The sequence below is a fragment of the Bufo bufo genome, chromosome 1 (genome assembly GCF_905171765.1).
Source record: "Bufo bufo chromosome 1, aBufBuf1.1, whole genome shotgun sequence".
Taxonomy (NCBI): domain Eukaryota; kingdom Metazoa; phylum Chordata; class Amphibia; order Anura; family Bufonidae; genus Bufo; species Bufo bufo.
In genome coordinates this window covers 177,392,039-177,406,175 of record NC_053389.1, presented here as the reverse complement: position 1 = coordinate 177,406,175, position 14,137 = coordinate 177,392,039, and the positions used below count along the sequence as shown (strand labels likewise).

General features: G+C 52.7%; 1 protein-coding gene across 5 annotated transcripts in view; it reads right to left on the bottom strand.

Annotated features, from left to right (window-relative positions):
• PPP1R12C (protein phosphatase 1 regulatory subunit 12C) overlaps window positions 1-5,087 on the bottom strand; it is a 94,880-nt gene extending 89,793 nt beyond the window's left edge. Inside the window, exon 1 of one of the 5 annotated variants that reach the window (XM_040432532.1) lies at window positions 4,528-5,087. In XM_040432532.1, the coding sequence (XP_040288466.1) occupies window positions 4,528-4,860 (333 nt within the window). In that variant the 5' untranslated portion in view covers window positions 4,861-5,087. The remainder of the gene's footprint in view (window positions 1-4,527) is intronic. The other 4 variants (XM_040432518.1, XM_040432547.1, XM_040432539.1 and 1 more) reach the window with 4 other exon arrangements.
• Window positions 5,088-14,137: the final 9,050 nt, after the last annotated feature.

The following is a 14,137-nucleotide window of genomic DNA, read 5'->3' as shown; positions in this document are numbered from 1 at the left end:
CTGCGCTTTATGCCACATTCATCACATGTCTCATTCTTAAACCTACCACTTGTCTAGTCTTCTCCGCCCGGCTACTGGAGTCAGATTGCAACTTTTTTTTTGCGTCTCAGTGATAAATCTGAAGTGAAGCTCATTAACATATCTGACCACGCCCCACTTGTCTACTCATTTCAAAACTGGAGTGAGTGACGCAAAAAGTCCTAAAAGCCCCAATTTGTAATTCTGGAGGGAAGGTATGATAAATCTGCCCCATTGTATCCAGATGCCCCATTCACTTCTGCCGAGCCAGGACTGCGTGAAAAACACACAATATAAAACATGCTGTGATTTTTTTCCTGAACGCAGAGATGATCGCTGATAAACTACGCTCCTGGGCACAGACCACTGAAAGGAATGGATCCGGATTCAGTCTGGACTGCTGTGTGATGCCCGCTCATGTGAAGGAGTCCATGGAGCAGCATTGGGGAGGCAAAGAACGTCATGGTTTTCAAATTGATTGTTAAAGGCGTTTATCCGCTTTATTTATATAGATGACTTCTCCTCAGGATAGGTCATCAATATCAGATCGGCGGAGGTCCGATTCCCAGAAACCCCCCGCTGATCAACTGTTTTTAGAGAAGGCTGCGCTGGTATGAGCGCGACCTTCCCTTCATTGTTTACCTGCTCGCCGCAGCAATTGTTGTGCGCCTACAACTAAGGTTAATGGGACGGCTTTTTCCTGTTCAAGTGAATACTAAAGAGCCGTCCAACTGAAGTGAACAGGACGGAGGAGGTGTAATTACACTGCTCACCGAGACGGTAAACCACGAAGAGAAGGCAGCGCTCGTATGAGTGCAGCCTTCTCTTCAAACAACTGATCGGAGGGGGTGCAGGGTGTCAGCCGGCCACTAAGCCGATATTGATGACCGATCCTGAGGATAGGTCAGGAATATATTTAAAGTGGAGTACCCCTTTAGGCTCCATTCACACGTCCGCAATTTTGCAGAACGGGTGTGAACCCATTCATTCTCTATGGGGACGGAATGGATGCGGAGACCACACTATGTGCTCTCCGCATCTGCATTTCCGGAGCGTGCCCCCGATCTTCCGGTCCGCGGCTCAGGAAAAAAAATAGAACATGTTCTATTCTTGTCCGCAATTGCAGACAATAGGCAGTTCTATGGGGGTGCCGGCCGGGTGTATAGCAGATCCACAATGCACTACGGACGTGTGAATGGACCCTTACCTGTGGTTTTGCAGGTTGCATTCTCAGCCTCTGGTCACCCTACTGCCTGCCAATGTCAGGGTGGTGCAGGGTGACCCTCTCTAAGCATGGCTGTCAGGCTGTGACATCCACAACACGGCGGCCTGACTGATGACCATGCCTATTTTCCTGCAAGGTATAAGAGTTATTCTATAACTGCAATGGAGATAAAATCCTGAACCATAGAGCAAGATGAGGGAGAAGGACCTCGCACAGACTGGAGACCGAAACCTTGTGACATTCAGCTATGTAGATCCGTACTGGCCTCACTACTAGCATCTGTCAGCCAGTGAAGGCCGGAGATCTCAGGACTCCGGTGACAGCTCCTTCCTGGTGTCACCGAGCACTCTCCAACCAACTGCAGAGATAAGACAGTAAGTCAGCTGCCGGGATGTGCCACATCTGTGCAGACAGAGGCTCTACCGGGGCCCATTCATTCTCTATGGGGACGGAATGGATGCGGAGACCACACTATGTGCTCTCCGCATCTGAGGCATCTTCACAACTCACGCGTCATGACCACTCATCATATCAGGGTATGGCCCAACGGAGCATCTCACCCACTGGTTGCATGCAGCCAGAAACACGGTCGGGTCGGACCCTTAACCCCTTCCAGACTCTGCCATTTTTCACCTTCCTGACAAGATATACATTTTACAAATCTGAAGTGTCACTTTATGTGGTAACATCTTCGAAATGTTCTTTACTTATCCAGACGATTTCTCGTGACGCATTGTACTTCACACTAGTGGTAGATTTGAGTCGACATGTTTTAAACTTTCTTCATAGAAAATTGAAAACTCCCTATTTTGTGAATGTATATTCCTCTGCTATTAGAATAGTTATTACAGAGAAGGTCACCTCTACTACTCTTTCTAGGAAAATTCTATGGGTCTGCTCTGCTCCTAAGCTACGCGACCGATGGACGTGGCATCACTCGGCCTTCTCAAACACCTGATCGGCGCGGGTCCTGGGTGCCAGACCCCCAGCGATCCAGAGGATAGGTCATCAGTTAGAAAGTCTCAGAAACCCCCTTTAGGGACCAATTCAGATTTGAAGTGACTTTGCGAGGCGTATATAACAAAAACCACCCATAAAAGACCCCATTTTAGAAACTACACCCTCAAGGAATCAATGGCTTGATGATGGGGAAAAAGGGCAATTTTTTTTTTTTTTTTACTTTTAGAAAACACTACTGCTTGTTATTTTTGTCCCACTAGGGGACGTTAACTTCTGGGGGTCTGTATTGTGCTGCATTGGAACGGTCAGTATTAGGGCCTCTATGGGTCGGACAGCACAGGAAGGTCACCCATGCGCCCAGGCCACAAATTACAGAACCCGTCCTATTCTCTGTTCTGCAGACAAAAATAGTTGGACCAGTGCAAATTGTGGGATGCACTTGGCGGCATCCATATTCTGCGGATCGCAAACTGGACGTGGTTGTGTGCCGGTGGCCTTACCCGTGGGCTGGGACTTGTAGACCTCTGTAGCTGGCAGGCACCGAGGCTTTACAACTTCCTCAGCATTGACCATGGCATCTAAGGGGTAATGTGCCGGCATCGGGGTCTTTAGTGTCAGGAACAGGCAGGCCTCTGCCGCCAATCGAGAGACCGCAGGTCAGGAAGTCACTTCCCGATGTGCGTACATGTACAGCGAGGGGCAGAAAGGGGTTAAAATCATTTCTAGTTTAGAAAGCCTATTTTCACCAATTTTGTACATATGAGTTATTTCAGTCAGAAGATTGGAAAGGGGATAACTGAAGCCGGTGGATGATAAGACTGCACGTGTCCCCTCTGAACGGAGCGACGGTGACGCATGCTGGAGAGGTAGGTACCTCTGGTCACACAGCCTGTCAGCGGTAGGTAGCTCTGGGCAGCAGTAGTTAAGTACACACACAGTCAGCGGTAGGCAGGTACACACACAGTCAGCGGTAGGCAGGTACACACACAGTCAGCGGTAGGCAGGTACACACACAGTCAGCGGTAGGCAGGTACACACACAGTCAGCGGTAGGTAGGTACACACACAGTCAGCGGTAGGCAGGTACACACACAGTCAGCGGTAGGCAGGTACACACACAGTCAGCGGTAGGCAGGTACACACACAGTCAGCGGTAGGCAGGTACACACACAGTCAGCGGTAGGCAGGTACACACACAGTCAGCGGTAGGTAGGTACACACACAGTCAGCGGTAGGCAGGTACACACACACAGTCAGCGGTAGGCAGGTACACACACAGTCAGCGGTAGGCAGGTACACACACAGTCAGCGGTAGGCAGGTACACACACACAGTCAGCGGTAGGCAGGTACACACACACAGTCAGCGGTAGGTAGGTACACACACAGTCAGCGGTAGGTAGGTACACACACAGTCAGCGGTAGGCAGGTACACACACACAGTCAGCGGTAGGCAGGTACACACACACAGTCAGCGGTAGGTAGGTACACACACAGTCAGCGGTAGGTAGGTACACACACAGTCAGCGGTAGGCAGGTACACACACACAGTCAGCGGTAGGCAGGTACACACACACAGTCAGCGGTAGGCAGGTACACACACAGTCAGCGGTAGGCAAGTACACACACAGTCAGCGGTAGGCAGGTACACACACAGTCAGCGGTAGGCAGGTACACACACAGTCAGCGGTAGGTAGGTACACACACAGTCAGCGGTAGGTAGGTACACACACAGTCAGCGGTAGGTAGGTACACACACAGTCAGCGGTAGGTAGGTACCTCCGGTCAGCAGTAGGTAAGTACCTCCGGTCAGCAGTAGGTAGGTACCTCCGGTCAGCAGTAGGTAGGTACCTCCGGTCAGCAGTAGGTAAGTACCTCCGGTCAGCAGTAGGTAAGTACCTCCGGTCAGCAGTAGGTAAGTACCTCCGGTCAGCAGTAGGTAAGTACCTCCGGTCAGCAGTAGGTAAGTACCTCCGGTCAGCAGTAGGTAAGTACCTCCGGTCAGCAGTAGGTAAGTACCTCCGGTCAGCAGTAGGTAAGTACCTCCGGTCAGCAGTAGGTAAGTACCTCCGGTCAGCAGTAGGTAAGTACCTCCGGTCAGCAGTAGGTAAGTACCTCCGGTCAGCAGTAGGTAAGTACACACACAGTCAGCGGTAGGTAAGTACCTCCGGTCAGCAGTAGGTAAGTACCTCCGGTCAGCAGTAGGTAAGTACACACACAGTCAGCGGTAGGTAAGTACCTCCGGTCAGCAGTAGGTAAGTACCTCCGGTCAGCAGTAGGTAAGTACACACACAGTCAGCGGTAGGTACCTCCGGTCAGCCTCTCACCTGGTGCAGGGCGCTGATGCCGTCCGTGTTGGTGCTGTCAATGATCTCCTTCCCGGCCTCCCCCCTCAGCATCTCCCCCGCCTCCAGTAAGTCTCCTCCGGCACAGGCTGCCAGGAACTCGGCCGCCCGCTCGAAGCGCACAGTGCGGCCATCCCCTTCTCCCCGGGAGCCCGGCTCCCCGTCATCCTCGTCTTTCCCGTCGCCAGTCCTCCTCCTGCGCCGCTGCCAGCGGGGCTCGGCCGCCTCCTGGTTGGTACAGGAGCGGGCCCACTGCCGGAGCTGCTCCTTCCGCCTCTCTTTAGCCTGCGCAGCGGCGGCAGCTCCTTCCGCCATGTTTTGTTTATGTCGCTCCCTAATGCCGCCGCCGCCTGAACCCCCCCTTCTTCTCCTCCGCCCTTAACGCCTCAGATTCCTGCCGCCAGACTGCTGCTCTGCGTGATGACGTCACCAGGCTGCGCCCGCACGGCGCGGTGGGAGTTGTAGTTCCGTTTAAGACACTTGTGATCCTGTCTAATTTGCGTTTGAAATACAGAATTGTTATGAATAACCCAGAAACAGGTTTCTAGTGCAGTAAGGAGTGTTATCCTGGGGACGGGCAAGCTGTATTATTGCGGCTGCGCATTAAACCAGGGCGCTGGTGCTCCAAATACAGTACGAGCACAGCGACGCCTGTGGGACGCGGCGGGTACTGCATTACATATAACTGGGTTAGGTCTCACACACGCTTTTGTGGCGTTTTTAAATCCGTATAGGGAAGCCTGTGTGAAAAATGCCTAAAAAGAAAACGCCGTAGCATGCTGTGTTCTGAAAAACACCACAAACCAATGCCCTGTAATTATAGCATCATTCACTAACATTTATGCCAGTTTCCTGGTGTAAATGACGATTGAAATCCACTCCAATCAGGGCATCCTCCGGCAGCGCAGGGAGAAGAGAAATGACCCCCAATGTGTACACCCAGCGCAGTTCCATTTCACGGCGTGTATAATGCACGGATACTCTGGTGGATATTTCTGTGGAGAAATCACAGTGTAATACTTCCCCGGCTAAGTAAATAAGATTTCCAAATGTCATCTGAGCGGTGAGTAAATTTGCCACTCTTGACATGCAGCCGCAGCATGTCCCTTGAATCTGGGGCAAATCCACGTCAGAATCCACCATTTTGATGAAAATCTGCATAAACGACACTGCCATGTGCATGTGGCCTAAAGTAGCACTGAGAATAAAAACACTACAAAATGCTATGCGTGAATCTAGCCTAAAGGGATAGTGTTCAGAGAGAGCTTAGATTTTAAGAAAACCTTGCCCTCAATTTTTGGCTACTTTCCCGTCATGACAGTCATAATGCTCCCATAAGCAGGACCCATGTAAACTGTGCAGAGTTCCCCCTTTACACAGCCCGATGTGGCAAGCAATTGTCGACAAGGAAACGTTCCTTCCTGAGCAGTAGAGGAGACCACTGCGATTACATGCAGCAATCTCCTCCACAGTATGTGGAGGAGGAAAGAGGAATGAGGGCCCTGCTCGCGAGAGTTTTCTATAAGGACATAGGGGGGACACAGAAGTTCTTGATTTTTACAATGGTCCGGCCAGGGGCGTAGCTAAAGGCTCATGGGCCCTGGTGCAAGAGTTCAGCTTGGGCCCCCCTTCCCTCAAACCTTCGTGCTGCATGAGGCAAAAATTGAAACTGCACCCCCCCCCCCCCTCCTCCATACCAAATTCTTAACCTAACCCCTTCTGTCCAGCCAGAGGTGTAACTTGCATACACTTTCTATAATACCAGTGTCTTCTTATGTGGCACAAGGGTCTTTTGGCCTCCTTAGGTTCCTGGGCCCGGTAGCGACTGCTACCTCTGCACCCCCTACAGCTACGCCGCTGGGTCCGGCCATCATAACACAATAGAGGAGAAGATATAAGGTGACATGAGCCTGTCACCAGTCGGTATCTGTAGTGCTTCTGAGTGCTTGGGGTGTGAATATTTGACAGCCGATCAGGTTCAGAGGAACGATTCTGAAGGGGGGGGAGTGAATGCAGAAGAGTTAGATCATGAGATGTGATAGGCTAACCTGCAAAGATGTGTTTTTAGGAAGCCCCTAATACTGTGGATGTTTTGAATAAAACGAGATTTTTGTATAACTTACCAGTAAAATCTCTTTCTCACTCTTTCCTTGGGGGACACAGAAGACCTTGGGTATAGCTCATCTCCATAGGAGGCGTGACACTAAGTAAAAACTGTTAAGCCCCTCCTCCACAGCTATACCCTCAGCCTGGAGAGAGAGACTGCCAGTTGCGTGTCCAAGTAGTGAGAAAAGGCAAAGTCCAACAAGGAACCAACAAGCCAACTACCCAACGGGTAACAAAAACTCGGAAACCGTACAGAGAAAAAACAATGAATGGGTGGGTGCTGTGTCCCCCAAGGAAAGAGCGAGAAAGAGATTTTACTGGTAAGTTATACAAAAATCTTGTTTTCTCGCCCAGTTTCCTTGGGGGACACAGAAGACCTTGGGACGTTCAAAAGCAGTCCAAAAGGGGGAGGGACCACAGCACCAAGGTGAAGCACCCGAAAGGCATCAATGAACCGCCGCCTGCAGACCCAGGCGGGCCAAGGCAGCATCTGCCAAAGTCAGTGTATGCACCCTGTAGAACTCGGTAAGGAGTGCAAGGAAGACCTGTGGCCGCCTTGCCCAAATGCATGGCCGAAGCCCAATGCCTCCGGCCCAGGAGGCACCGACCGCTCTGGTGAAATGAACGGTGACACCAAAGACAGAATCCTGTCCTTGGTGTGGTAACCTCAGCAATAGCCAATCTGATCAAGCGGAGGAAAAACCACCCTGGAGTCCGTCAACCCTATGCACAGACCTCCTGGAAACCCAAGAGGCCGAACGTCGACAAGAGTCGGAGATCTCCAAGTAAAAATGGCAAGGCCCAAACAACGTCCAAATAGGCGAAGTGTTGAAGCGAAAGGCAAACACCACCTTAAGAAGGAAGGAAGGAAGAAACGGGATGTAGAACAGCCCTGTCCTGGAAAAGACAGAAGGCTCGTAACAAAAAAGGGGCCATTCAGGCACCCGTCAGAGACACGACTGATACGGAAACACAACCGTACAGGACAGAAGGGGTAGAGAGAACTTCTGTAACGGCTCCAAGGACAAGATTGGAGCGCCGAGAGCTCAGTATATAGTCCCCAGGGCGGTACCGAAGGACAGTACAGAGGAACCAAAGAGCCACTCCGAGGAAGAAGGTCTTGACAGGCCCAGAGGGCCGGGGAACGCTGGAAGAGGAAGAACAGCGCCGACACTTGACACCTCAAGTAAAGAAGTCCCAGGTCCAGGCCGGACTGGAAAAAAAGACAGAACCATGGGGAGAGAAATTCAGAGTGGGGAATGCACAGCTTCCCACAGAACCCCAGACAAAAAACCCTAAGTCTTACGACAGATCCTGGACGAAACACAGCCAGGAGCGGACAGTAGCGAACCCGCTGGAGTCGCCTGGCAAACGGGCGAAAACCCAATGTGATCAGGCGCAGACCAGTAACACGGGCAGAAGGGTCGACAAAACTAGTCCCGTCGGCCCTCGAGCAACGTTGTCCCGTATCCACCCGAGTGGGGGAGCAGAAGGACAGACGGAAAGAAACCAAAGGATCCGCCAGATGCCAGGACAAGACAGGCTAAAGTCCATGCTGAAGTAACCACGTTGTACAGTCCCGGTGTGGGAGATCAAAGGACAATCTGGACCGAAAGGTAGTCCCCCCAAGTTACCGAGAAGGTAAGTCTACAGCAGGACCATTGTCTTAGAATGGACCACGCAATCTGCACTCAGCGGGAGGACAGAACGCGGTAGACTTGGTAAATAGGCACACAGCTAATACAGCCAGTGTGAACAAGGGAGACAGTACGAGGCCAAAAGGAACACCGGAACCATCCACATGAACAACCATGCTCTCCCCAGAGAGGAGGACAGTGAAAGAACAGCCTCTGAAGTCTGGCGGGAAGCCACATCGGAGTGATCTGTACCGAGCGGGAGCCAAACAAAGCCGGCGAGATAAGGTAGTCGAGACAGAGGCCGGAATAACACCCTCAAACCGAAAGGAGGAGGAGTGGGCAACAGGGAAGCCATAGGACAGCTCAAAAGCGGAACCCGCTACACTGTGAGACGCCCGGTTCACTGCCTCGCAGAAGGCGAATACCCTGAAGAACCCAAGGCCGAGGTCCTCCGGACCTGGGTAATCGAGCACCCAAGAGAAGTTGGGTGACCTTCCCGAGAAGAGCGGCCCGAACCTGGTAGCAGATCAGACAGAAGCGTAGAGGCGCCAAGAGGAAGGACTCATACCACAATGCATCCGAAGAGGAGGAAATTGCAGCAGGCAAGGGAACCGCAGTCCTGCCAGAGCCAACGAAGAATTCGAGAGGCGCTGCAGACAACAGCACTCTCGACCATGTGACCACTAGCGCAGGGAAGCAATGCCGCGGAAGGACGAATGGGCATGCATCTAGGACCCACGAACACTCCCTGGAATGAAAGGCCAACTAAATGAATGAGTACCACACAGCTCGGTGCAGCAGAGAGCAATAGAGCCTGTCCGGTCAGGTGGACAGAATGAACTCCTTAGAGACGAGTGCAAGGCTTGCGGCAAGCATCGTATCCCAAGAAAACAAAAGTATGCCGCAGGAAGCAGGTGAGGCATACGTACGAGCAGCCCCGTAAGCAGCGAGAAGGCCAACCCACCTAGAAAAAGGGGGGCTCGCCCCAGAGTGCCACAGCATGTATGGAATTGCAAAGTGCAACCTGAAAGGGAGTTATGCACAAACCTAGTATAGCATGCGATGGAACGCAATCAGTCCGCCCCGAAAGGGGGGAAATTGTACCTGGCCAACTGCAGTCGGCAAGAGTGCAAAGGCCCGTCCCAAAAGGGAGTGATGCCTAAGGCCGTACCTACTTCAGAGAAGCAGGACATACCCTATAATCCAGCACGAACGCAGGAGGTCCACCTAGTGAAAGGGGAACATGCACAGGGGTATCCTAGCATTAAGTGAGTGTGCAATAATACACCCAACACTGAACTCAGCGAGAGAGCCACTACTCTGCCAATGAAGGGGGACATGTACAAGTCCAGCACAGCCATACAAGGACAGCCGTGAATCTCATGAGCGTGCCAAATTCTGCCGTTGAAATGAGGGGTGGTCACGCACAAGGCCAGCACCGTATCCAATGGAAGTGCAAGCGTTCCACCCATGTTAGAGGGCCATTCTCATGGCCAGTAATGTATCCGGTGAGAGTGTAGCATGCCGCCCAGAAAAAGGGGGGTAAAGCACATGGCCAGCATCTCATCCAGGGAGAGTGCGAACACACCGCCATGTATGGGAGTCATACACATGGCCAGCAACGTACTGGCGAGAGACAAACACAGTCAGTAAGAATGTGAGTATGTCGCCTGAGGAAGGAAGGCATGCCCCTGGCTGGCAGCGAATCCAGCAAGAGTGCGTACACCGCCCACGGAAGAGGGGTCATGCATATGGCCGACAGCGGATCCAGCGAGAGTGCAAGCACCCTGCCATGTATGGGTACATGCACATGGCCAGCAACGTACCTGCGAGGAAACAACCACAGACAGAGGGATGTATGTATGCTGCCTGAGGGAAGGAGGCATACCAAAGGCCGGCAGGGAATCCAATGAGAGTGCAGCATACCACCTATGAAATGGGCGGCAGCGAAACCAGTGAGAGTGCAGCATAGTAACATAGTACACAAGTACATCATAGCACATCAGTGAGAGTGCAGCATTCCGCCTATGGAAGGGGGTCGTGCACATAGCCAGTACCGTATCCGGTGAGAGTGCAGTATTCCGCCTAAAAAAGGGGGTCATGCACATGATCGGCAACAGATCCAGTGAGAGTGCTGCGTTCCGCCCAGGAAGGGGGTCACGCACATGGCCGGCATCGAATCCAGTGAGAGTGCAGCGTTCCGCCTAGAGAAGGGGGCCCGCAGATGGCCGGCAGCGAATCTAGTGAGTGCTGCGTTCCGCCCATGGAAGGGGGTCACGCACATGGCCGGCAGCAAATCCAGAGAGAGTGCAGCGTTCCGCTTATGGAAGGGGGTCGTGCACATGGCCAGCACCATATCCGGTGAAGGTGCAGTATTTCGCCTAAGAAGGGGGTCATGCACATGGCCAGCCGGCAGCCAGGGAGAGTGCAGTATCCCGCCTAGGAGGGGGGGGATGCACATGGCAGGCACCATAACTGGAGAGATGATGAATGCTGCCTACGGAAGGGCCGCATGCACTTGGCCAGCGCCGTATCCTGGAAGAGGCAAGAAAACCGCCTAAAAGGGGAAATGCCCTAGCAGCGACGCAGGCTGGGAGCGCAACAACATGCCGCCTGTGGAAAGAGGTCATGCAGACATGCAGCACTACTGATGAGGCTGCAGCGTCCTGCGCAGTCCAATAGAAATCAGTGATCTGTTATTATTTATTTTATTATTATTATTATTATTTTTTTTTATTTTTTTTAAAACACAGCCTCTCTGAGGCTAAAGGGGAGCCACCATATAGGGGCACCTGAGAGACAGGATAAAAAGGGGGGCCAACTATACAGGCCCATACGGGAGCCGGCCTGTACCCAAAGGGTTAACAGGGATCCGGCCTGGTGGGCGGCGTGCGATCCCCTGGGGGCGGAGGAACCTCCAGGCGGTAAGAATTCGCGCCTGGAAAAGTTCCCCAATGCCGGCCGCGGGAGCCCACCCCGCCGGCCGGAAGAGACAGGGACCCGGAATGGCGGCTTGCCGGCCGCGGGAGCCCACCCCGCCGGAAGAGACAGGGGCCCGGAATGGCGGCTTTCTGGCCGCGGGAGCCCACCCCGCCGGCCGGAAAAGTAAGGGGCCCGGAATGGCGGCTTGCCGGCCGCGGGAGCCCACCTCGAGCCCACCCCAAGCCGCGGAGCCTAAAATTTTTGCGGCGCCCGGCCGCACCGGAATATTAGTGCTGGCCGGAGGCGAGGCCTTACTCCACTGCAGCGTCCTGCACACTCCGGTAAGGCCCAATGTGATCAGGCGAGATGGGGGGGGAAGACCAGAGAAGGGGTGCCCGTGAGGAGAAGGCAGGCGACGGCAAAAACTATGTCGCAGCTAGCTGTGGGGAGACAGCCACTAGCTGCATGTACTATGAGGGCCAGGAAAAAGGGAGGCAGGGAGCAGATTGCCGCTCTGCGGCACCCCAGGGGCCAGCCTAGGTCCAGCAGGGGAAGGGTCCAGAGGTCCAGTATGGGGGTCAGGCACGCAGGAGACCAGGGTGGGGGGGGGGGGACGTAGGGCTGGAGAAGCCACTCTCTCACCATAGCCGTCTTCACCCTCGGTCCATTCCAGCAGGGTCGCCCCTTCAGCTACTGGCACCGTAGTGGCAGGACGCTGGAAGAGGGACTTGGCGTGCGGACGACCCTTGCGCTGGCGGGATGTAGGGGAGCTAGGCTGCCCTGATCCACCTTGCCTTCTGTGGGGGAGGCAGCAGTGCGGGTGACCGGCACTGGTGCAGCTCAAACCCCGGGAGAACAGAGAGGTCTAGTGCGTCTCTGTTGTCCCTGATGATCTGGAACAAAAAGAAAGAAAAAAGTAAAAATCAAAAATTTAAACAAGGAGAAAACAGCCCTGCAGAGCAGGGAGTGTCTTGCCTCCTTGGACACTAAGCAAAAACTGGCAGTCTCTCTCTCCAGGCTGAGGGTATAGCTGTGGAGGAGGGGCTTAACAGTTTTCACTTAGTGTCACGCCTCCTATGGAGATGAGCTATACCCAAGGTCTTCTGTGTCCCCCAAGGAAACTGGGCGAGAAACCTAATTTTTGGGGGTAGAGCATTCCAGAGAACTGGTGCAGCTCGGGAGAAGTCTTGGAGATGGGAGGGAGAGGTTCGGCTTATGGTGGATGTTAGTTGTAAATCACTGGCTGAATGGAGAGCTCGGGTAGGGTGGTAGACAGAGATGCAGGGGGGTGCAGCACTGTGGAGAGCTTTGTGGGTGAGAAGGAGCAGTTTAAATTGAATCCTGTACTGTATGGGCAATGACTGGCACAGGGTGGAGACATCGGAGTAACGGTTAGGGTCCATTTACACGTCTGCAGGAATGGGTCTGCATCCGTTCCGCAAAATTGAGGAACGGTTGCGCACCCATTCATTTCAATGGGGCCGCAAAAGATTCGGACAGCACACCTTGTGCTGTTCGCATCTGTAGTTCCGTTCCACGCACCCACAAAATAGATAGAACATGCCCTATTCTTGTCCGGAGCCACGGAGAAGAATAGGCATTTCTATCACAGGGTCGGCCATGTGCGGTCCGTAAAATGCGGAACACACATTGCCGGTGTCCGTGGTTTGCAGATCCGCAATTTGCGGACCTGTGAATGGACGCTTTAGACACATAGATGAGCCTAACTGCTGCACTAAAGGGTATCTGTTCCCTTCACTGGGGCTGAGCCGCGCCCAGGCCAGTGATAATAGTCGTGACGTCACTGGCCTGCGGGAAATAGCGAGAAGGCCGCAGCGCTAATGCAAGCGCCATTGCCTTCTCAGACAGTTGATCTGCGGAGATACCGGGTGTCTGAACCCTGCAAAGCAGATGCTGATGATAGACAGAACCCGTTAAGGATAGATTGGAGAGGGGGAGGCCGATTAGTAATCAGTCAGTGTATTGTTCCCAGCATCCAAACTGCACCCTGTTAATCCACAGGAGTCTGGGAAAGCTGGGTGACAACCCATATTACAGCGCAAGGACATCTAATGTAGCTGTCCTGTCCTGTGGTGCCCCAGACAAGCCCTAAGTGTACAAATAACCCCTGCCTTGGGCATACAGCGACTCTGCAGAGCCTGAATCACCGGTGACAATAGGAAGGATTAGGGAAATTAGTCATTGTAACCACCTCAGCTCACACGTGGTGTTGTATCACAGCCGCACCACCTGCAACAACTGGGAATGTACCATGCCAGATCTCTATACACGTATAATGACTATTATAAAATACTACGTAATATGATAGATAATTGATCCAAAAATAACCTTGGTGAGGGTGTGAGCCGGTGTGACGGTGATGTGGGAGACAGAGAGCGCATGAAGTCACGAATTACCCAATAAATCAATCAAATTATGAGCAACAGTTTTTTTTAAATCGTATTGAAATTGTTTATCATTCTATTCAGCCATTTCTCTGTTTAAAGGGGCCCTATGGCCCCATATGGATTATCTATCCTCAATATCAGATAGGCGGGGGTCCGACACCTGGCACCACCACCGATCAGTCGTACGCGGAGACGGCGCGCTCAGTGTGCATGTTCGCTTCTGCTTTGCCACAGATAGCAGCGGTGAGCAGGAAGAGACCCCGCCGATCCTAAAGATAGCTCATCAATATTTGAATCCCGGACAACCCCGTTAATCTGGAGCTGGGAAACATGAGAGACAGCCTACATGGCCACCATTACTGTACTTATACAGGGATATATACCATGCTCCTCTACATAGCCAGGCAGATTTGCAGTTCGTCTTGGAGTAGCTACAATGGTAGCCATATTGGGTGTCACGCAGCTTTACTGACTGCTGATAAAAATAAGAATATTCACTGAACTTGAAGACTTCATATA